Source organism: Hippocampus zosterae, chromosome 4, assembly GCF_025434085.1.
Source record: "Hippocampus zosterae strain Florida chromosome 4, ASM2543408v3, whole genome shotgun sequence".
NCBI lineage: Eukaryota > Metazoa > Chordata > Actinopteri > Syngnathiformes > Syngnathidae > Hippocampus > Hippocampus zosterae.
The window spans coordinates 829698-853141 of record NC_067454.1 but is presented as its reverse complement, the minus strand read 5'-3'; the positions used below and the strand labels follow the sequence as shown (position 1 = coordinate 853141).

The window sequence follows — 23444 nt, the reverse complement described above, 5'->3', positions numbered from 1 at the left end:
AAAATGCCTTGAAAAGCAACACCCCTCTTTTTTTTCGCTCTCTCTTTTTAACTAGCGGCCGCGCTGCTTCCGCCTGCAATTAGCTGCGATTTCGTTCAAAGCCACACTTGTGTCATTTGCTGATGACGTGGACAACCCTCTTTGCTTCGGAATCTTTTTGCGGGAATGGGCCTTTGGAGGACTGTCATCGACTCAAGAACTGAGTATCTTGCACAGGCTGGATTACCCCCCCCCCCCCCCACTCCAGGCCAAGCTCGAGTGGTGGTTGGTTAACAGTACTTTGAAGATGTCAAGGAACTTGCCACCCCGTCAAGGAACTTGATGGGGTGGAGTCGACATTGCTGATTAAATTGGAAGGAACCTTCTGTGTTCAGGAATTGAGTTCCTGGGGAGGTTTTTCTTTTTAGGTCTAAAGACAACCCTCCTAAGGGGGCTGGGGGACTTTTAAGAGGTCTAAGAACCTATTGGGTGGGCAATTTTTCCATAACTTTAGAGCTGAGGCTGAAGAAAATACTCTGCTTTGGAGGTCCGAGAAACTTTGGGCTCGTGTCTGTTAGCACTGAACGGATTGGATCGGAGCATTTTCGATACTGCTTTTTTTTTTCACACCGTCGCTCTCGAGTTACCACTGAAACTGAGCCAGGGCACCGACACCACATCTACTTTGGATGCATCAAATTTCACAGCATGGCAGATAAGAGTGAACAATGAGGTGGACTTGCTTGTTGTTTGATTATTGTTTTGTTGTTTTTCAGAGGAGTCTGAAGGTTTAGTTCCTGGTTTTTGTTTTTCTTGACCCAAAAAAGGCCCCCGCTTGCAAGAAGAGGTGCTTTGAAAAGGTCCCGGGACATTTGGGCCGGGGTACGGAGTTCTGAACAAATGTCTCTGATTGTATCCTTTTAAGTGGAGGAACTAGCGGACCAGCAGACTTGTGTGAGTGATGGGCGTGGCAGTCCTCCTTTTAACGGAAAAAGCCCTCCGATGCGGGACAGAACCATGCCAGCGTGCTATGAAACTAAACCAAATCTGATCGAAACAAAAACAGAATCATGACACGAAGACGATCGCCCATCACCGGGGAGATCTCAAAGCTGGCCTGCGATTTACTCATGCGGTCCGTGGTCACCACATCGCAGCCCGTTCGCATTCGGCGGAAAGCTTTGAGCGCAAGCCGACGGTCAAGTAACGTCATGAGATTCGAAGAGACGTGAAGATCACTGGCGACGGTTGCGACTGTGAAGAGGAAAACCAAAAAAATGGACCGAGTGACGGTCGGTCAGCGGAAATCCTCAAGTCACCAGCGTAACATCCGACGAAGCGTGCGAGGTAGGAAGGGAGCTTTGTTTTAGAAAGGCGGCTGTCTGGTCTACGTCTCGTATCCCCGCCCCCGCCCCCTCCCGCTTCCTTCGGGATAAGTGGCTGACGTTTGGAAGCACGCTTCCCGCCCCCCCTCTGCGTGGAATCTTCCGCGGCGGCGCCCATTATGTTGACAGCTGTCAATTAGAGGCGCCTTGGTCTGCCTTCGTTACACGTTATTGCCGCCGCTTGATGCTGTCATTTGGTTTTCCCTCTTTGGCCTCGGGCGCCGTCACCATCACCGCCAACAGCCGGCAGTCAATCGCTGACGCATCAACACTTAGTCCTTAAATTGGCTCAGGAGACCGCCACCCACCCCCCGCATCTCCCTCCACGTCGCAGCCAGACGATGTGGCGAGAGGATGCCGCGACTCTCAAAGAGAGTCGGATATTTGATTCGAGATGAGTGTGCCGACGCCGCGTCGACAAGTCACATGACAATAAGTCATCGCCGGAGAAGCTTTGAAATCGTGGCCTCCGACATTTGCATTCCATCAAGATCTCCGAGAGCAAGTCGGAAGAACTCTCGCCAACGTCCTGAAAGTCTTACATTGTTATCGGTGACTAAAGAAACATACTAAAAAGTCTTCAAACGATTCCAAATGGGATTCAAAGGGCCCTTACAAAGTCGGCGGTGCTTGAAAAGGCCGTTGGAATGGACCAAATTGGATTAGAGCGCTGGCTAATGATCCTCCCAAAGGATTCCAAATGTCTCCAAAAAGTCGTGGAATTTGAAAATGTCTTGAGAGAAAAATGAGAAAAAGTTCTACATCCGAACAAAGTCAAGTTAAGGCAAGTCAAGAGTATTTCTAGAACACTTTCGAACAGCCATCGCTGCATACAAAGTGCTGTACATGGAGCGATTTAACATACACAATAAACAGTAAGACGAATCGGTAATAAAGGCGGTGGAAAAGCACCAAACAGTAAAATCAAGGTCAAATCATGCTGAGTCGAACGCCAAAGAATACAAGTGAGTTTTGAGGAGGGCTTTAAAGATGGGCAGCGAGGAGGCTTGCCGAATTTGAAATCACTGTCCAGTTTAAGGCCCAAGTTTGAGACCGTTGATTTCAGATAAGGAGACAGGGGGCCCAAGTCTACAGGATGGAATGTACAAGGGCCACTGGGACCAAACAATATCACCTCTGTCTTGTTTTCGTTGAATTTCAAGAAATTTTGTGCCATCCAGGTTTTGATTTCTTCCAGACAGGATAGGAGTGGCCTTAATGAGAAGGCGTCTTTCTTGCTCAGTGGGACATAGATCTGGCAGTCATCTGCATAGCAGTGGAAGGGAATACCATGTTTCCTTAAGATGGAACCCAATGGGAGCAGATACAGCGAGAACAGCAAAGGCCCCAGAATTGAGCCCTGTGGAACACCACATGACAGGGGAGCACTGCGTGACTCAGAGCAGCCAAGGCTGACACAAAAGGTCCTGTCAGCTAGATAGGACCTAAACCACTCAAGAGCACTGCCGCCAATGCCCACCAAGTGCTGCAAACGAGTCAGCAGAATACTGTGATCCACTGTATCAAATGCTGCAGTTAAGTCCAATAAAACCAACACTATAAGACAGACAGACAAAGTGGCATCAAAAATGACACTGGCCTGAAATCTTCCTGAAAGGTCAGACATTTGAACAAAGTAGCATCGGAATGTCAACCCAAAGTCCCCCTGCATTCTGAAATCCCATCTTCAAAGGGGCTCAACGTCGTCTCATTTTTGAAAAAGGGGCACAAAAAAAAGCACACTAGCCATTATTTTTGTTGTGAAATATTCACACTCATGAAAAACGCGCCAAACCTTCATCGAGATTCATTCATGAGGCGCCTCTCATTTTTTATTGATTTAATTTGTTACATCCTTAATTGTCGTAGTCGTGGGGACCGCGCGTGTGCGCACGCCCGCGACGAACGGCACGGAAGCGGGCGTAATCACAGTTAGCCTGCGCTGACATCCATCTCACGCTGACAGCGGCTTCCTCTTCGCGCATGCACGACCGGCACACCCCTCCCCCCTTGTTTCATGTCGTGATCACTTTCAGATGCTCGCTTCGTCCGCGTCGTCGTGTGGAAAGAAAGCAGGAAGCGGCGCTCTGGTCGTGCTCCGTGTGGTGATTTGTTGGCAGGTGAGGGCGTTGTTGGAACCGGCGGTCGCTGTGCTTGCAGTTCAAAACCGCTGAGCACACCACAAAGGGTCTCCCAAGCTTCTTCTGGCACCAAAGGTTCCTGGAAGCACTTCAAGCGGTCCAAACACGCGTGCTCGTGCTCTGAAAGAAGGTGCTTGCGACAGGGGAAGCTTCAAAAGAGCCTTGCTAAACTGAGCTCAACCTATCTCTGAAAGTTTTACGAAAAAGTACATTTTCCGGACAATGTTTCTACTTTAAGTTCCCGGGAGCTCAAATTTAACGGGAAAGAGTGTTGTGGTAGTTGAATCGAGGTCGTAAAAAGTCTGTCGCGATCTTGAGAAAAGATCTCGCACTTCAAGGCGCGAAAGGTGAATGACGTGCAAAAAAAAAAAAAAGCCACCGACGTTCAGCTCGGGTCTGGTTGTTGCTAGCACATCTGCAGTGAGCAGTTCAAGAGGGAAAAATTGTGTCAGAGGAGACACACACACACACACACACACATGCCCCCCCCCCCACCTGCACTCCATCCCCCCGCTCAGTTTCATTAGCTGACTGGCAGGGTGGCACTTCTCAAGCTCATTAGCGGGCCAGGATTTATGGCGCGGCGGAGGAAAAGGAGGAAAAGGCATCTGTCAATAATTGCGGGGAGCGGCCACTCCCGTCTTTGCTGACTTTGAAAGCTCATTAGCTATGCGCTTATCAGCCGCAGAGATCAAAAACATTACTCAGATACGCACCACCGCCCCCCCCCCCCACACACACACACACACACCCCGCAGAGATACGTTAATTAGCCATGGGCACCTTCGGAAATGCCGTTCCACACGGGGCTGTGGAGGGCACGTTTTGTGGGGGTGTAGGTCCATGTTTGGGCTTTTGACGAGGGTTTTTTTTCTTGTTTGTTTGTTTGGGGGTTGGGGGGGGGTGTCTTTTGTGGGTGTGTCAACACAGGAAATGTATTCTTCACCTATTTCTGGGGTCCTAAAGAGAACGTTAGCATAGAACAACGTGGAGCCAGTCACAATGTCGACGTCATCGTTTGATAAATTAGCAGTTCAAAGTTCAAACTGTTGAGGTACAGACGAGTCGGCACGTTTTGCCGCGTCGACAGATTTTCGGCCTTTGGCACCAAGGAGAGACGGACGCCTTGTGGCCCAAAACTTTCCGTTTCCTGCCATCATCCATCATTGACGCACACTGACAGATGTCATTCATCAAACTGTGTGTGTGTGTGTGTGTGTGTGTGTGTGTGTGTGTGTGTGCGACTGTGTCATTGTAAGAGAATGAAGCACAATGCGCATCGCCGCAAAAGTACGACTCTCACTGGACATTTGATTAGCAACACATGCTAATTCAAGTGACTTGATCGCACACGCAACATTGTAGCGAGATTTTTGCTAAGCCTCTGAAAGAAGGTTTTACTCTCCATAATGGTGTCAATAAACATTGACTTGGTTTTGTTAGGGGGGGGGGGATTGAGGTAGGTGTTCATTTTTCTGAAGTGATGATTCAACAGGTGAGCAAATGGGCATTATTTGAGGAAATTAAAGAATCAAATTCAATAAATCCAGAACTGCTAGCCTCTAGCGCTCGCTCAAGAAACGCACTGATGGCATTCATTCATTCATTCATTCATCTTCCGAGCCGCTCGATCCTCACTAGGGTCGCGGGGGGTGCTGGAGCCTATCCCAGCTGTCTCCGGGCAGTAGGCGGGGGACACCCTGAATCGGTTGCCAGCCAATCGCAGGGCACACAGAGACGAACAACCGTTCACGCTCACACTCACACCTAGGGACAATTTAGAGTGTTCAATCAGCCTGCCATGCATATTTTTGAAATGTGGGAGGAAACCGGAGCACCCGGAGAAAACCCACGCAGGCCCGGGGAGAACATGCAAACTCCACACAGGGAGGCCGGAGCTGGAATCGAACCCGGTACCTCTGCACTATGAAGCCCACGTGCTAACCACTGTGTGTAAGTAGCGAGATGCGGGCGTGTCGTTTTAAAGTTGTGTAAAGACACAAGAAGCGCTTATTTTTCTAATATGGACTTGTCAACTAATTTCAGCACTCAACTATTTGAGGAATTTGACGTCAAAAAGTACACACCTTCCTCCTAATAAGTGCTGTTGAGTAAAGCAATGGCCGTTTTTCTTCAATTAGTTTATTAGGAGGTGCTTTGAAGGCTTCTCATTGGACAGGAAACGGTGGACATCAAAGCCTACTCGGGGGTCCGCCGGGACCCCCTGGTGCATGAAACAGTGTTGGAAGGTGGACATTTTTTGTCTTTTATTTGCTGCCCGGAAGGAAACTTGTTCCTCTTGTTCGTCTTGGTCCCCTCACTTCACTGTGATCCTTCATTTCCTCCCTTTGTCCTGACCCTGACTATCGCCGCTTCCTGCCTCTGTGTACACACACACGCACACGCACACACACACACACACACACACACACTTTGGTAGCTCGAGTTACAGCTCTGTAGCCGTCCAGTCTAAATAAGAGTGCGGTGATGAATGGCAGGGTTGCCTTCATATCCATCAACAGGCTCTTTTTTTCTTTTTTTTTCATCTCATTCATCTTGGGTTAGACCTTCTTTTAAATCCGGGAAAAGTGTGTGTGTGTGTGGGGAGGGGGGTTGTTATAATAATGTGGAAGTTTTCATTAGGGTTAATTTTTATTTCAGTGTGACTTTGTTTTTTCCCATGCATTCGCTTTTAATGAGTTTTTAGTTTGACCAAATTAGCACACACAGACAGGCAAGAGCATCTTTATTCACATCTCTGGTGAATACGATGTTATTTATTGAAAGTTTTCATACTGATAAAAGTTGATTGTGAGATACAGTCCCATCTTGTACGCTCGAGGTTTGGGGTTCTTGAGGCGATGTATGTATAAGTTTTTATGGGTTGAGTTTTACTACAATAGTTCATACTATATTCAAAACAGATGTTTTGTAAGAGCAAAACTCTTCATAATTGCTGAGAACATTGACCTCCTTTTGGTTGAGCCGAAAGTAACGTTAGCTGATGCAGTCGCTCATTTGCTCCGGACAGTGACAGCACACTTTCACTGAAGTGCCATCATTTGGGGACATTTATAAATATAATATTGCGTTTCAGGGCGGCCCGGTAGTCCAGTGGTTAGCACGTCGGCTTCACAGTGCAGAGGTACCGGGTTCGATTCCAGCTCCGGCCTCCCTGTGTGGAGTTTGCATGTTCTCCCCGGGCCTGCGTGGGTTTTCTCCGGGTGCTCCGGTTTCCTCCCACATTCCAAAAACATGTATGGCAGGCTGATTGAACACTCGAAATTGTCCCTAGGTGTGAGTGTGGGCGTGAATGGTTGTTCGTTTCTGTGTGCCCTGCGATTGGCTGGCAACCGATTCAGGGTGTCCCCCGCCTACTGCCTGGAGACGGCTGGGATGGGCTCCAGCACCCCCCCGCGACCCTAGTGAGGATCAAGCGGTACGGAAGATGAATGAATGAATGAATATTGCGTTTCACCTGCATTTGACCCAAAGGAATACGTACAGTAAGACCAAACAAAAGGGTTCCAATGATTGACCCTTGAGGGGCACCACGTGCCATGGCCATTCAATCAGATTCAAGACTTGCAATGATAACAAAATAACACCTTTCCCGAAAGGAAGACCTGAATCATTTCAGAACTGTCCTATGATACTCCATCCAAGTATCCAACCTGCTCAACGATGCTAATATTGTAACACAATATTCTGTGGGTCTCGGAAGATCAGTCGAAATTCTTGAACATGTCTGGCAGTCAGTGAGCTTACCATTATTGCCTAATTGTAACCTGACATGACATTCACGACGACGATTCCTTATTGCATTTCCATCCGACATGGATGTAAAGCACGTTTGTATGCAGATGTGAGCCACACTCTATTTGCACGCATGTGCCATGTTGCTACATCACAGCAGAACATGTTTCGATGATTAGTTTTTTTCTTTCCGGGTATGCAACACCCCCCTCCCGGCCGTGTCGTGCAGATGTGCTGATTTACGGCGAGCGGTCCGTCGGCCGGCGCTAATCCATCAGCGGCGGGTTGCTAGGCGATCACGCTGGCAGCTGTTTGCTTTTGACGGCGACAGAGGGGCCGTCAGTCAAGGCTTTTCACCTGCAACCCAATAATTAATCAAACGGCGGGAGAAAGATAATTAAAAAGATAGAGAGAGAGAGAGAGAATGAGCAAGCGTAAAAGGTGCGAGGGGGTGGTGGGGGGGAGCGAGAAGGGCCGTTTGGGTTTGTGGCAGCTCTGGCGTGTGACACCTGCAACTGTTGATGACTGCAGACACTCGCGGGGACGGTGCAGATAAAAGAGCTTCCACTGGCAGGCTCCTTCATTAGCGGCACATGAAGAGAGAGAGAGAGAGAGAGAGAGAGAGAGAGAGAGAGAGAGAGAATGGAAAAAAAAAAGCAGCCAAAGCAGCGAGAGCTTGTTCGCCGTTGACCGCCCACTCCATCAAAGCCCCCACTTGAATGCCACTTTTTCACTGATGCTGAGGCCAGATGAGAAGGCCGAGTTCCATTTTTCGCTTGGCCCTTCGTCCACTTACAAATCTTGCTTCGGTCTGGAAAAATTTGTGGGAATGCATGACTTAGATTTGTTCTTGATTTTACTGCTTGGTGCTTTCTACCGCCTTAATTACCGATTCGTCTTACTGTTTATTGTGTATGTTAAATCGCTCCATGGACAGCACTTTGTATGCAGCGATGGCTGTTTGAAAGTGCTCCAGAAATACTCTTGACTTGACTTGACTTGTTCTTGATTTTACTGTCTGGTGCTTTCTACCGCCTTTATTACCGATTTGTCTTACTGTTTATTGTGCATGTTAAATCGCTCCATGTATGGCACTTTGTATGCAGCGATGGCTGTTTGAAAGTGCTCCAGAAATACTCTTGACTTGACTTGACTTGACTTGTTCTTGATTTTACTGCTTGGTGCTTTCTACCGCCTTTATTACCGATTCGTCTTACTGTTTATTGTGTATGTTAAATCGCTCCATGGACACCACTTTGTATGCAGCGATGGCTGTTTTGAAGTGGTCCACAAATACTCTTGACTTGACTTGACTTGTTCTTGATGTTACTGCTTGGTGCTTTCTACCGCCTTTATTACCGATTCGTCTTACTGTTTATTGTGTATGTTAAATCGCTCCATGGACAGCACTTTGTATGCAGCCATGGCTGTTTGAAAGTGCTCCAGAAATACTCTTGACTTGACTTGACTTGACTTAACGTGTGAACTGAGGAAGAACGGAGGCTTGATTCAACATCATTTCAAGTGGATGATGCTTTGGGTTCAAGTTGGGGTTCCACATCAGGGCCTGGCTTCCAGGTTTCTACATGGTTGGCAGATGAAACTGAGATTTCTGAGTTACCCTTTTAGTTGAAGGTTGCAGGCCAGGTTGAGGACCCGTCCTGCTCATCAGCGACTCTCTTGCAGCACTCGACTGTCCAAAACGCTTTCCGATCACTTCCTCTGGAACAATCTTTTGTAACACTCTGATGTAAAACTCTCCCGTGATACTCCACCATCGTCATTTTCTTCCTGTCAGGACGCTGTCGTAACACCTCCGCTCTCACGGGAGCGATTGTTAGTTGTGCTTCGTGCCGTCCCGCTCGTGTTTTGGCGTCCCGCATTTTCCCCGCCCCTTATCGTTGTCGCTTATCTGCAGGCCGCGCACAGCGGGCGCACACTGAGACATAACAACGGTAGGTGAGAGAAAGAGAGATAAATCCCAAGAATTTCAACGTCATTTGGGCCCAAATTGCTCATGAAAAGTTCCGCAAGGATCAAAGGATTTGCTCTTCGGGTTTTTCGAGTGAAGGATGAGGCGGGTCGGGTTTCGAGCCCGCTTTCAAAAGTAGCTTTTCAAGACAAAGGTGAGCGTTTCAAAAATGAACATGTCAAATTTGGTTTGCTGCCGGCGCTTGGGTAGCGCGTCAAACAAGGATTGAAGATTCTCTCCAGATGGCGCCCTTGCATGGCTTTGGACTGTGTGATCAGCACAGCTTTTACGTCAAAGACAAAGACTAGGAGAAGGGGTTAATCTGTGATTCAGTCGTCCATCTGCAGCAGGGAGAGAAACGTTTGAAGCGGCCAAGTTGGGGCCACTCACACTCCGACGGAATATCTACGTGGATGTGAGAAATCGAGTGTTGCGGCTGGTTGTAGGAGGTGTGTCGCGGTCGTGAAAAATGACGACGCAGTTCCCGGAGTTAGTGGCAAACGCCATGTACAAAAAAAAAAAAACAGCGTGGGGCGTCAGCATCGATGCCGTGGGGGTCTCCCAATAAAAAAAAAACTTTTTACACTTTGAAGTGTCTCAAAGGCAAAAAAACGAAAAAAACCAAACAAAACATCTGGCCTCACACTCAGTGTTCTTGTCACAGTTTCTCTGCTTTTTCAAAGTCAAAAAAAAACAAACCTGAAAACGTAAAGTTGGATATTTTGGAATTCTTGCCATTTTCAGAGTAAAATGCCGGAGGAGGACAAAAAAGTAGTGCGCTAATTCATTCCATCCAAAGACAAACGGCAACTAATCAAACGGCCATTGATCTCCATCGAATAAACACCCCCCCCCCCCCCCCCGAGCTGTGCGCTTCTCTTTTCAGTCATGTCAGAATGCAGACTTTCTTCTCCGCTCTCTCTCTCTCTCTCTCTCTCTCGCTTGAAAAAGTGGGAGATTTGTGTGCGTGCGTGTGTGTAGAACCCGGAGCGAGCCCGAGGCCTAAATGAGCGCAGTCAAGAAAAGAGGTACAAAGGGAAAAAAAGAGGGAGGCAAAATGTTAAAAGCTGACTGATGTTATGCGTCGCTCTCTCTCTTCGGGCTCCGTGCTCGCTGCTGGCCGCACACTTGGGTGCGTGCCTTTAGGTTTATCTATATCTATACAGGGCGGGCCGGTAGTCCAGTGGTTAGCACGTGGGCTTCACAGTGCAGAGGTACCGGGTTCAGCTCCGGCCTCCCTGTTTGGAGTTTGCATATTCTCCCCGGGCCTGCGTGGGTTTTCTCCGGGTGCTCCGGTTTCCTCCCACGTTCCAAAAACATGCGTGGCAGGCTGATTGAACACTCTAAATTGTCCCTCAGTGTGAGTGTGGGCGTGAATGGTTGTTCGTCTCTGTGTGCCCTGCGATTGGCTGGTGATCGATTCAGGGTGTCCCCCAACTACTGCCCGGAGACGGCTGGGATTGGCTCCAGCACCCCCTGCAACCCTAGTGAGGATCAAGCGGTACGGAAGATGAATGAATGAATATATCTATACATATATAGTATGTACATGTGCAGTACATAAGTGGGTGTGCATATAGATAAAAAAAATAAAAGTTTATTCGAAACAAAACACATTTTTTTGTAAATGGTTGGGTGTTGTCATGGCAGAGGGGGGGAAAAGTTATTTTGAAATAACACCCTCACTTTATCTTCTCGGGCGGTTCGGTGTGCGAGTGGTTAGTGCGTCGACCTCATAGTGCAGAGGTACCGAGTTCAATTCCAGCTCCGGCCTCCCCGTGTGGAGTTTGCATGTTCTCCCCGGGCCTGCGTGGGTTTTCTCCGGGTACTCCGGTTTCCTCCCACATTCCAAAAACATGCAGGCTGATTGAACACTCTGAATTGTCCCGCGGTGTGAGTGCGAGCGCGGATGGTTGTTCGACTGTGCGCTCTGTGATTGGCTCCAGCAATCCCCCCCCCCCCCCCCCCGCCCCCCGCAACCCTTGTGAGGAAAAGCAATTCCGAAATAAATCAAGAAAATGCATGTGGAATTACCCAAATGCTATTAAATGAGACATTTCACTGACCACATTCGTTCATATATTTGTTACTTTGTGTCAGCGCTAGAAGTTGACTTGTCATGGCTTGCCCCCCCCACCCCCAAAAAATAAATAAATAAAACGAGGACACTAGCACACATACGTATCTGGAAACATGCCTAAGAGACACCCTATTATATATATATATTGATGCAGCTTTAAAATATATATATATATATTATTATTATTAGTGTTATTATTTTTTTTATGAGCTTAATAAATCACCTTTGTTGTCAATCAAGCGGCGGTGAATAATTGGATGCGGCTGCCGCCCGATCGTGATGGATTATAAATCATTCCAGATTAAATTAAAAGATAATGTGTAAACTTAATGGTTGGTGTTTTGCATTCTAAATTGCCTCCGAGCGCCCCGGCCTTTATTGCCTTTCCCCACAACCCCCACGCCCCCCCCCCCCCCCCACCCCCACACCACGCCTCGCCTCTCTCCTCCCGGAATGTTGTGCACCTTTCTTTGATATACATGTACTGGAGGGCTGGCATTCTTTCGCTCAGCCGCCTCCGTTTGGACATTTCGTCTCGGTCCGAGTGTCGTCTATGCACAAAATTTCTTGTTGGATTCGATGGCGATAATCCGTTGGCCTGAGTGGACACAAAGAGCGGAAGCAGAGACCTCCGTCCGCCAAGGCATAAGGATCTCGTCTGGATCAAGCCATTAATATTTCATCTCATGCCAGAGCGTCTTATCCAACAATCTGTTACGCTATGCTAGTTAGCCTTCATTCGGTGTGCGTTCCAAAACAATTTTGAGTCTGGCAAATGGAGAGAACCTGTTTTGCACTCACCGTTTAACATTGCAAAATATCATACATGTTCAAAAAAAAAAAAAAGTACGGCATTGCAATGAACTTTTACTTCAATCACACAAGCTACCTGTTGTTTCATGTCAAAGGTCCAAAACAATAGCGCCAAGGGAGGAGCAAATATAGCAGAAGACGAATCTAAATCACCCTCGTTTTATACGTCGCTCAGATGATGATTTCACTCGCACATTTGAGCAACATCAGAGGCAAATTGTCCCCCAAATTTTGGGTCAAATGCAGGATATTCAACTTAAGTTTGGCAATTTTGGAGCACAATAGACAAAGAGAGGACATTATGGGACACTATAGCATATCATGGGACTTCACATGGTTGCCAGCCAATCACAGGGCACACAGAGACGAACAACCATCCACGCTCACACTCACACCTAGGGACAATTTAGAGTGTTCAATCAGCCTGCCACGCATGTTTTTGGAATGTGGGAGGAAACCGGAGCACCCGGAGAAAACCCACGCAGGCCCGGGGGAGAACATGCAAACTCCACACAGGGAGGCCGGAGCTGGAATTGAACCCGGTACCTCTGCACTGTGAAGCCAACGTGCTAACCACTGGACTACCGGGCCGCCCTAGTCATCTTTTAGTCATGGCCAAATTAGAAAAAATGTGAACAAAATGATCTGTGCCACTTCTAAATGTGTTCATTCATTGTTTGGGATCCTTCCCATTTTAGCGCACTAGCACACCAAAAAAAAAACACTTGACTTCTTTCATCGCTGTGGGATTTAGGAAACTCCAGACAAAATGAACTACGCCGATGCTAACATTTGCTGCAAAAAAAACAAAAAACAACAACAAAAATAAACAATTATCACAACATTCGACGATGTAAATTGTAGACTTTGTCATCCTTTTCAACTACATAAAAATGCTAACAAACACTCAATGTTTCAGGATATAAAGCTTTTTTTTTGGGCGGGGGGGGGGAGGGGGGTTTGTCAACGAAATGTCACACAAACCCATTTGGGAGTCCTCACCTGATTGTCCCGAGCAAGTTGGCCTTGGCAGAGGTAGCGCGAGCGCAGTGGTAAAGAGCGATCTGGCGTCCATTAAGGGTGTGCTAGGCGAGCGCGGCGTTTTCGTAATGGCCTCCGCTGCCTGCTTGACGGGCCCGTAAAGTGATCCTGTCACTTTATTTACGCGCTGCGCTGATTTACTGGGAGGCTTGCGCGCGCGCTCCCGAGGTGGGATGACATCTTTTGATCAGCGCTGTCCAAACGGATCACCGTACTCACACACGTGCAAAGTGTGTGTGTGTGTGTGTGTGTGTGCGCGCGCACATGCACTTCCTGTTTGGCTGCAGGTTGTTGTTACAAGCGTGTAAGCAGACAAAGTGCTGTTGTTGTTTTTTTGTTTTCCTGCGGAAATGCCTCAGCAACTAAGAGGTTGCTATGATGTTACCATGACAACCATAGTTAGAGCATCTATAGAAAGTCTACACACCCTTGTTCAAATGCCAGCTTTTTGTGATGCATTTTCATCATTTCAAAACTTGTTAATTGGGACTCAGCACGGTCGCGCCACCGTTTCAAGTGCCTCGAAATGACCAGAAATAAAGTTTGGATGTTCGAGTAGGCTTTTGCTGACATTTTAATAACAACAGTTATTTTTGCTGGGTGTATTTATTCATCAAATAAATATGTTTTGTTTCTATGTACGTATTTTGGTCGGTATGGGTGTGAGTGCCAAATGGAGGACATATATCTTGATTATTCTTATTATTGATAATTGTAATTTTATTTCGTTTTTAATCATTATTGTTTATTTTCAGTTTCTTTAGTCGTACTTGTAATTTTATTTTGTTGTATTAAATGCATTTTATACTCACATTTTAATATAATATAAATATATATATAAATATAACATAAAATATAGACATTGCATGTCTATATTTTATTTGTATTCTTATTTTTGTTCATTTGCCATCAATTTTATGTCGTTTTCTTTTTTATTTAAATGCACATTTGCTTTCATTCGATTGAGGTGGAAAGTTTGTTTTGTAACATATCGAATAATTTTCTTTGTCATCGATTTGTCGCACGGTTTGGGCCCAATAACGAGAATAATACATCTTAACAGTTATGAAGAACAAATAGTCACAGTTATAGTGCAAGCTACAGTGAATATAAAAAGTCCAAACTCCACTGTTCGGGTTTGCAGGGAGGGGGGGGGCAGAAAACACCCGCGTGCTAAGCTCAACTTAATATGGACTCTAAGAATTGACTCACTGCGAATTGATGACATCACACACACACGCACACGCGCACGCTGGTAGCCAACTAATTTGTCAAATGACAACGATTAAGCGTTATCGATTGTCCCGTTCAATTAAGTTCATTAACATAAGCTCGGCAGGGGACGGGGAAAGAACCGCATTAAAGGATCTCGTCAAGTGGGGATTTGACAGGCTTGCCTTGCTAAATCAGTCTTCAGATTATTCTTCATCCTTACTGTGTCGTCGCCTGCTGTACTGCATCATTGGCAAATAATTGTTCCGATTTATCTTTTGCTGTGCTGAAGCTTGTCCCGATTATGAGCGATACTTTTTGTCTTTTGTTGGAATTTTACAATCAGATGAGTCTCGTTATTTTTAATTTTTGTCACTGTGATTGGAAAAAGTGGACATGGACGGGACTCCCAACAGCCAAATGAAAGCAGCTCACACTCCCTCCTGCAGATGAAAAGTCATCCTGGGCTCACCGTGGCCACTTTTTCTGCTAATGAACACAGAGCTCGCACGCTGGCCCGAGTGCAAGTGTGTGCGCACGTGTGGTCGCGTGTGTTGCTCTGCAATTATCTCAGTCGGCCGAGGTCATGTTGTTTTGAAGCTCACAGCATGGATGCCGGCCAGCAGTCTGTGCATGTGTGTGGAAGCTGCAGGTTGACTCAATTCCAAGATCAGCATCCGTCCTCGTCCTCCTCTTCCGTCCTAGATTCCTCCCCCTTTTTTCTCCTTTTGAGTCCTGAAAAATAAGAGGAAAAAAAAAACATCCATCCATTATCTGATTGCGTTCTCCTCGTGATGGTGAGCCGGCGCCGATCCCAGCTGTCCATGCTCAATGTAAACATAAGGCAAGACGAGGCAGTTTTATTCACACAGCGCATTTCATACTCAAGGGGGCAGGGGTGGGGGCATCATTGTTCACCTGGATTTAAAAGCATTCACTCTCGGAGCTAACTTCAGTTTGCTGCTCATTCCATTTGCCTGCAGCGTATCAGATAAATGCTGATGCACCATGTTTGCTTTAAAGCATTTCTGATCTATTCAGGCATTTTTTTGCAAATTTTCAACCTATTGTTATTTTCTGGCGGCCCGGCAGTCCAGTGGTTAGCACGTCGACTTCACGGTGCAGAGGTACCGGGTTCGATTCCAGCTCCGGCCTCCCTGTGTGGAGTTTGCATGTTCTCCCCGGGCCTGCGCGGGTTTTCTCCGGGTGCTCCGGTTTCCTCCCGCATTCCAAAAACATGCATGGCATCCAATAATGTCCTCTCTTGTCTATTGTGCTCCATTCTGTCCCCTTTTGTACTAATAAAGCAGAGAAAAACTCCCAGTGCCACCTCCCTCTCTCGAAGCAGCAGGGTGGAGGGAACAGAGAAGTGGCAGTAAAACAGGCCAAAGTCCAGATTGCAGTGGGAGGGCAAGAGACCATTTTTTATCCGAGGTGGTGCAACTAAATGCAAGCATGTCAAAGTAAATCCAAATTTACTCTCAACCAAATAGAATTGTTAGTGTCACACAACTTGAAAGCCGCCTTGTTATGCCCCATAATGTCCTACGGTGTCCGTCGTAGCATTTTGTCCCATAGTGTCTCGTGATGTTTTGTCCCGTAATGTCTCATCCTCTTCCATTGGCTCATATTCTGTCCCGTATCGCCCCCGCAAAGTGATCCTCCAGTCATTTAGCAGAGAGCGCCTCACATGACGAGACGATTACTCTGAGTGCATTTCAGGTGCTGAGACGCAGACGCGGCCAAGTTCACCAGTGATCCTAATCACAGATTGGCCGTTACGCTCCACTGATAAGACCAAAAAAATGGCATCCAGCTGTGCCTTGAAGCCTTGGTGGAGGCCATCATCAATCTCGTGTCGAAGCCCGTGCGTTGAGGGTTTTTCTTGGCGAACAGTCGTTGAGATGTCACGCCGGCATCTGCTGGTCCACAAACATCATGACGGTGCGTTAAGCATCCGCAAATAACTGACACTCGTGATCTCATCGACGCCGCGCGTTTGTTTTGAGCGCTCGCGATGGCAGGTGCGCGCCGATCGGTCGCCACCTTTGGCCTTGGCGGCGTCTCGCTGGTAAACAGCTGTCGCTCGGTTTGCACAACAGATGGCGCGCAACGTCCACAATAACACGGAAGGCGGTCATAGAGTGAGATGCGGAGGCCGGAGTCAAATATTTGGTCAAAATTCTCCACAGACGACAGCCTCTTTCATCGGACACAAATCCTGCAAAATAGCCACACTGGTGCTATATTATGGTTTTTACACAGAAAATAATGCGAACAAGAGCTCAAATTTGTCAACTGGAATCAAACCGCTCGCCGTATCTATTGGTGGAGATGTTTTTTTTACTGGCAAGGCATGGAAGAAGGTCAGCATGTCAAACAGGTCCCCGTGGATGGATGGCAGTGCATTGCTTCGGATTTCAGATCAGCACAGCCTTTGAGTAGACTTCGCACAGATCCAATCGGCTGGATTGCATTTTGCGCAAAATCGGTATAGCGATTGATCACTTAATGACACCATTTATTCGATCCGCAAAATACGTCTTAAATTTAGTCTTAGTATTCTTTCGTATGAGTATTTAGTAGATATACCACCCCCCACCCACCCGCCCCAATACATTTTAATGGTCGTCAATTATACGCAAATTTTGTCTGTTTGTGGGCCGGGCCAGTCCCAAGCAACCGCTGATAGCAGTTGTCAACTCAACAGTCAATAAACAAGTTGATCTTTTATTGAATACATTGGTACGTCGTCTGATCGGATCAGTGATCAGTTATTGCTTTCTTAAAATTGGCTTATGGGTGATCGGCTTCCAAATCCTCATGATGTCAAGAGTAGCGGCCCCATTTTCATGCAAAGTGCAATTTCACTGTGTGTACGGGTGGAGTTTTCGAAGAAATGGGTGCCTCCCCCGTTGTGGGAGTGGACGGAGCCAACTCGACTGCCGGCGAATCCACCATAATCCACCAAAATCACACTATGCCACATGTTAAGACCTGGTTTCACCCGGTCTAAAGTCTAGTCTACTTTTTATCACCAAATTGCCGGATGTGAATAGAAAAAGCCCCGGAAGGGCCAGCCACGCGTATCACAGTCTGACAAATTCTAAAAACAGGACATACTAGACTTGCCTCAGCAGGAAAATGAAAATGTGGCAGTTGTCTATGAAAACAGGGCCCTCGGGAGTGAATCTCTTTTTGTTACGTCCATTGACAAAGGTGGATGTCGGGCCGATTTCGGCCCCCAAATCACTGACAACAGAGCATGTACGTGCATGTATATGCATGGGGTAAACGGAATATGCGTTGCAGTAGTTAGCGGGAGATGTGTGTGAAAAGATGAGGCAGTTTATGGGGCGAATGGTGAACTCGATATTAAAGAAACAAAAAAACAAAACAAAAAACAAAAGCCACTGATGTTAAACTAGAGTCAGCGTCGCTCGTGGATGCGTCTCGCTAAATAAACGGCGACTTTGTCACGAAAGGCTCTCTCTCTCTCACTCTGATGTTTTTGCTGTCTTGTAGTTTGAGCTGTCACAGAAGCAACAAAGTCACATTTGGACATGGAGCTTTGCTGCTCAGGTTGTCACACGGCGCCATGAAAGAATCGCAAGAAACATTTTCCAAATTGTTACATAGCAGGCTATGGCGCGAAGCTTTCGCTTTGCTTGACAGACAATAAAAAGGTGTGGTTTTTAATCCCAAGTCATTCTGGTGTGTCCCTCTGATGGATCGCCACGTTCACCGGTGTGCTTTCATTCGTCTTGATTTTTCCTCGCTGTTCTTCTCAAACGGCCCTGCTGTTTTCATCTGAATTGAAAGCCGGAAGCGCGTCTCTGGCTGGCTGGCCCGCCGGCTAAACTGTAAATAATAACGGCAAAGTTTTTCTAATCTCTGGTAATTGAAGCAAATGGCTTTTTGCGCGGCGGCGCTATGGAGATTTGTCGCACGTAACATTCATTTTTATTTACGAGGCGGGCTGAGCGGCGTAATGAGTGAGGAGGCACGCTTAATTGAAACGGCGAGGGTGTCTGTTCGGGAAGGCATTAGAGGCGGCCCACGTATTAATTGACAGACAGGAAGTGCCGTCTCCGAGGTTGATACAAGTAATTTATTGCTTCTGAAACCGCCGCTGCCGCTGCAACGTGCTTCATTAATTTCAAATTTAGTTTTAATTTCAAGCTGTTGCCCCTTGAGAGGAAGAAGAAGAAGGTGGCGAGCGATGTTTGATCACCCCCCCCCCCCAACCCCTACCCACCCATCTATCCCTGCTTCTTTTACCACTAATGCTCTTCAGTGGAGAACAAAGACCGGATTCCGACAGAAGGATTCCTGCATGAGAGGAAGTAGTTTGTGAGAAAAATGATGGGCGGGGGTCGGGGCACTTGTTGTCCTTGTGTGTATGAAACATGCAAACAAATTCCGCTTGCTGTGGTTACAGGCAACGAAACATATTTGGAGGGACTAAACAGTCAAAATCTAAGATGAGTGTTCTCAGTGACCAAAAAATGTTATTCACGTGACAGTGTGTTTCGGGGTCAGTTCCCAGGCGACCAGTACGGGGTGAAGTCCGAAGTTAATTGACATCGCCTCCAGCTCTCTTGATCAAGGATAAGCAGTATTGAAACCGGATGAATGGAATCATTTGTAATAAATGTTGCTCTGTGCTCCCTCGTAGCATACGTCCCCGAAGATGAGAAGGAAGCGGCACTGCTGGATGAGGATGTGGATGGAGAGGACTCCATGCCGGAGGCAGAGGAACCCGCTCCTAAGTTCCTGTGCCGGGACGGGAATGACGCAGCAGGCTCTGGACCCGACTCCCGTGACTCGCCCACCGCCGCCGACTTCTCGGGCCAGGAGATGGACAGCGAGTCTCACCTGAGCGAATCCAGCGACGGGATGTCCGACTTTGAGAGTCCGCCACTCAAAACAGAGGAAGACATTCTCCTTTTTAAAGACCCGGCCAATGTTTTGTCACTGTCGACCACAGCCATGACGGCCGCGGACAACGCTGCCACCCCGGGGAGCGGTGATGAAGCTGTGCTTTCGGGCTCCATATTCTCCAGTTCCGGCTCTGTGGCTGACAGTCTGGAGAAGATGAAGGCCATCTACACCTCTTTCTTGACCAATTCTTACTGGTCCACCCTGAACCTAAACCTGACTCAGCCACCCCAGGAAAAGCCCCCCCGTAGTCACAGTAGCAGCAGTAGCAGCAGCAGTAGCAGCAGCTGCGGTAGCGCCGGATACGATTGGCACCAGACAGCCATCGCCAAAACCCTCCAGCAGTCCTCGCAGAACCACCAGAACCGAGTTGCCCTGGCCCAGCACCCTGCGGCGACCGTGCCGGCACCAACCGCCGAGCCGAGCCTCTTCAGCACCGTGCAGCTCTACCGCCAGAGTTCCAAACTCTACGGCTCTATCTTCACCGGTGCGAGCAAGTTCCGTTGCAAAGACTGCAGTGCAGCGTACGACACCCTGGTGGAGCTCACGGTTCACATGAATGAGACCGGACACTACCGGGACGACAACCACGAGGTGGACAGTGAGGGCACCAAGCGCTGGTCCAAACCAAGAAAGCGCTCCTTGTTGGAGATGGAAGGCAAGGAGGACGCGCAGAAGGTTCTGAAGTGCATGTACTGTGGTCACTCCTTTGAGTCCCTCCAGGATTTAAGCGTCCACATGATTAAGACCAAACACTACCAAAAAGTGCCTCTGAAGGAGCCCGTGACTCCGGTGGCGCCTAAGATCATCTCGGCCCGAAAGAGAGCCCCCGTGGAGCTGGACATCCCAAGCTCACCGGACTCTAACGGAGGGGCAACGCCAAAACCGGCCTGCCTGTCCGATGCCAACGAGCTTCTCCAGAGGACTGCCCACCCGTACATCACGCCCAACAACCGTTATGGCCACCAGAACGGCGCCAGCTACGCCTGGCAGTTTGAGTCGCGGAAGTCACAAATCCTCAAGTGCATGGAGTGTGGCAGCTCGCACGACAGCCTGCAGGAGCTCACCGCCCATATGATGGTGACCGGACACTTTATCAAAGTTACCAACTCGGCAATCAAGAGAGGCAAACCAATTGTAGAGACGCCCAGCCCAGCACCGACGCCAACCGTAGAAGAGAAGGTCCAGTCGGTTCCTCTGGCTGCCACCACCTTCTCGCCACCACCCGCCCCAGTTCCTCCTCCCATAAGCGTCTCACCCAACGGCATGGCGCTGGAGATCAAAAAGGAGGAGAAGGAGGAGGAATGCACGAAAGAATGCGTTGTTAACAATAACTCCACCAAGATGTCCGGAGTTGAAGAGGAAACCGAGGAGAAGTTTGACATCTCGTCAAAGTACACGTATCTGACTGAGGAAGATCTGGACGCAAGTCCCAAAGGAGGTCTGGACATCCTCAAGTCTTTGGAGAACACGGTGACCTCCGCCATCAACAAAGCCCAAAATGGAGCTCCGAGCTGGGGAGGCTACCCCAGCATCCACGCTGCCTACCAGCTCCCCAACATAATGAAGCTCTCCCTTGGGAACTCGGGAAAGAACTCTCCACTCAAGTACATGTTCCCTGGGGCGGAGATGGTGTCGCCCACTGGCAAAAACCAGACGCTGGCGTCTCCTTCCGGCTGCCAAACATCGCCACTGTCCAAAAATAACTTCCACGCCATGGAGGAGCTTGTCATGAAAGTGTCTGAGAAAGTGGCAAAAGTAGAGGAGAAGATGAGGGAGCCGGGTGGCGTGACAAGGTCTTCCCCCATGAGAACCACCCCGTCGCCATCCCACAGCGAGGCAGAGGACTCCCACCGAGGAGATTCCCCAAACGACGCCAAACCGGGAGGCTGTCCAACTCCCGAGAAAGTGACGAGTGCTCCGAACCGCAAGGAGAAAAACGGGGAGAGCGGTGTGAAGGATCCCACGGAGAACGGCGTGGGGTCCGCTGCGGCTTCGCCTCACCCCGGGTCCCTCTGTGGCAGCACTGCCATCATCACTGACCACCCGCCCCCGGAGCAGCCCTTCGTCAACCCTCTAAGCGCCTTGCAGTCAGTCATGAACGCCCATCTGGGCAAGGCCGCCAAACCCGCACAGCCCTCCATGGATCCCATGAGCATGCTCTTCAAGATGAGCAACAGCCTGGCCGAGAAGGCCGCGGTGGCGGCATCCACACCGCCCGCCCAGGCAAAGAAGTCCGTCAGCGGCCACCTGGATCGCTACTTCTACCAGCCGAACCTCAGCGGCAACGAGCAACCGATGGATCTCACCAAAGGCAAGCATGCTGACAAAAGCGCATCGCCCTCCCCAACGGCGGCCATGACCAAAGCCTCTGCGGCCGTAGCCTCCTTCATGTCCTCGTCCCCCATGAAAGAGAACGCCCTGTCTGACATCTCTGACATGCTGAGGAACCTGACAGAGAGCCAGGCCCTCTCGAAGGCCTCCACACCCACCAGCTTGTCAGAGCGCTCCGAATTGGAGGGAGCCACACAGGAGGAAGCGGAGGAGGTGTCGCCCGCCCAGAAGCGCAAAGGCCGCCAGTCCAACTGGAACCCGCAACACCTCCTCATCCTGCAGGCCCAGTTCGCCTCCAGCCTGAAGCAAACCACGGACGGAAAGTACATGATGTCCGACCTGAGCCCGCAGGAGAGGATGCACATCTCGCGCTTCACCGGTCTCTCCATGACCACCATCTCCCACTGGCTGGCCAATGTCAAGTACCAGCTGCGCCGCACCGGCGGCACCAAGTTCCTGAAGAATCTGGACTCGGGCCACCCGGTGTTCTTCTGCAGCGACTGCGCTTCGCAAATCCGCTCGCCGTCAACCTACGTCAGCCACCTGGAGGCACACCTCGGCTTCCGGCTGCGCGACCTGGCCAAGCTCTCCGGGGAGCAGCTCCTGGGCCAGATCTCGCAGCAACGCCTCCACCACAAAGGACTCTCCGACAAGCTCCTGGCCCACTTGCATCCGTCCAGCCGCCCCTTGCCCTCGTCCCTGCCGTCTTTTCCCGTGGCCCTGCCCTCATCCTTGCCCGCCCCTGATTCGGCAGCTGCGTCTCCCAACAATGACGAGGACGAGGGGGGCGGTGCGGCGGCGCACCAGTGCAAACTGTGCAACCGGACTTTTGCCAGCAAGCACGCCGTCAAACTGCACCTCAGCAAGACTCACGGGAAGTCCCCGGAGGACCATCTCATGTACGTTTGTGAGCTGGACAAGCAGTAGTGCGGATTACGTGACTTTACCCGACATTTGTTGGAAAGTTCTGAACTTTCAACAAACCTCCAAACGTGAGCCCTGAGATGCAAAATATGAAGTTTCAAAGAAAAGAAGAAAAAAAAAATCCTACACATGGGGTGCTGTGTATTTTGTGTCAATGAAATTACTTTATATTTCGACATGAGGAAAAATTGCATGCATCAACAAGAAAATATTTTGTTTGTTTTTTTGTTTGTTTGGGGGGGGGGGGGTTAAGTCTTCTCTGGTTTTGCCTGTAAGGTACGCATGAGGATTACGGCAACATAAAAACCCTTAACACAATAAAGTGGGAAAATAATCCGACACGTGTTGTGATGTTGTGAGGAAAGAGCGTTTTATTTATTTTATTTTTTATTTTTTTACGAGAAGTGCCAACTTGAGAAAAGGATGTAAATGTCAAAATGAAACTGTCAGGCTTCAGTTCTTGTTTGGTGTTTGTGGAACTTGCGTTCCACTTGAAATCAGTCCTCGTCATCATGCTTGTAGAAATTTCCAATCATGATGTCGCCTCCACACTTTCTGAGTCATTTTTTTTGTTTTTCTTTGCAGGGCTTTGACTTTCTGCTCATCAAATCGCAGAGTTCTTAGTATTTCTTTTTTCCCACTTTCTCTGAAATATTTTGACTCCATTGACATGAATTTGTTTTTTCTTTTTTTTTTTGTCATATTCAAGACTTTTTTCACCTCTTAAAATATAACATGCCTGCTGTCGTGAAAGAAAATTACAACAAATACTCTTGAAAAAGATATTTTGACTTTAATTGAATTTGAATTTTTTTTGCATCATAATTTGACTTCACTTTCATAAAAAGTACATCTTGATTCTCATC

General features: G+C 48.5%; 1 protein-coding gene across 1 annotated transcript in view; it reads left to right on the top strand.

Annotated features, from left to right (window-relative positions):
- Window positions 1-22603, top strand: part of tshz3b (teashirt zinc finger homeobox 3b) — a 30059-nt gene extending 7456 nt beyond the window's left edge. Inside the window, exon 2 of the mRNA XM_052062629.1 lies at window positions 19058-22603. Coding sequence (XP_051918589.1) covers window positions 19058-22581 — 3524 coding nt within the window. The 3' untranslated portion in view covers window positions 22582-22603. The remainder of the gene's footprint in view (window positions 1-19057) is intronic.
- The last annotated feature ends 841 nt before the right edge of the window (window positions 22604-23444 follow it).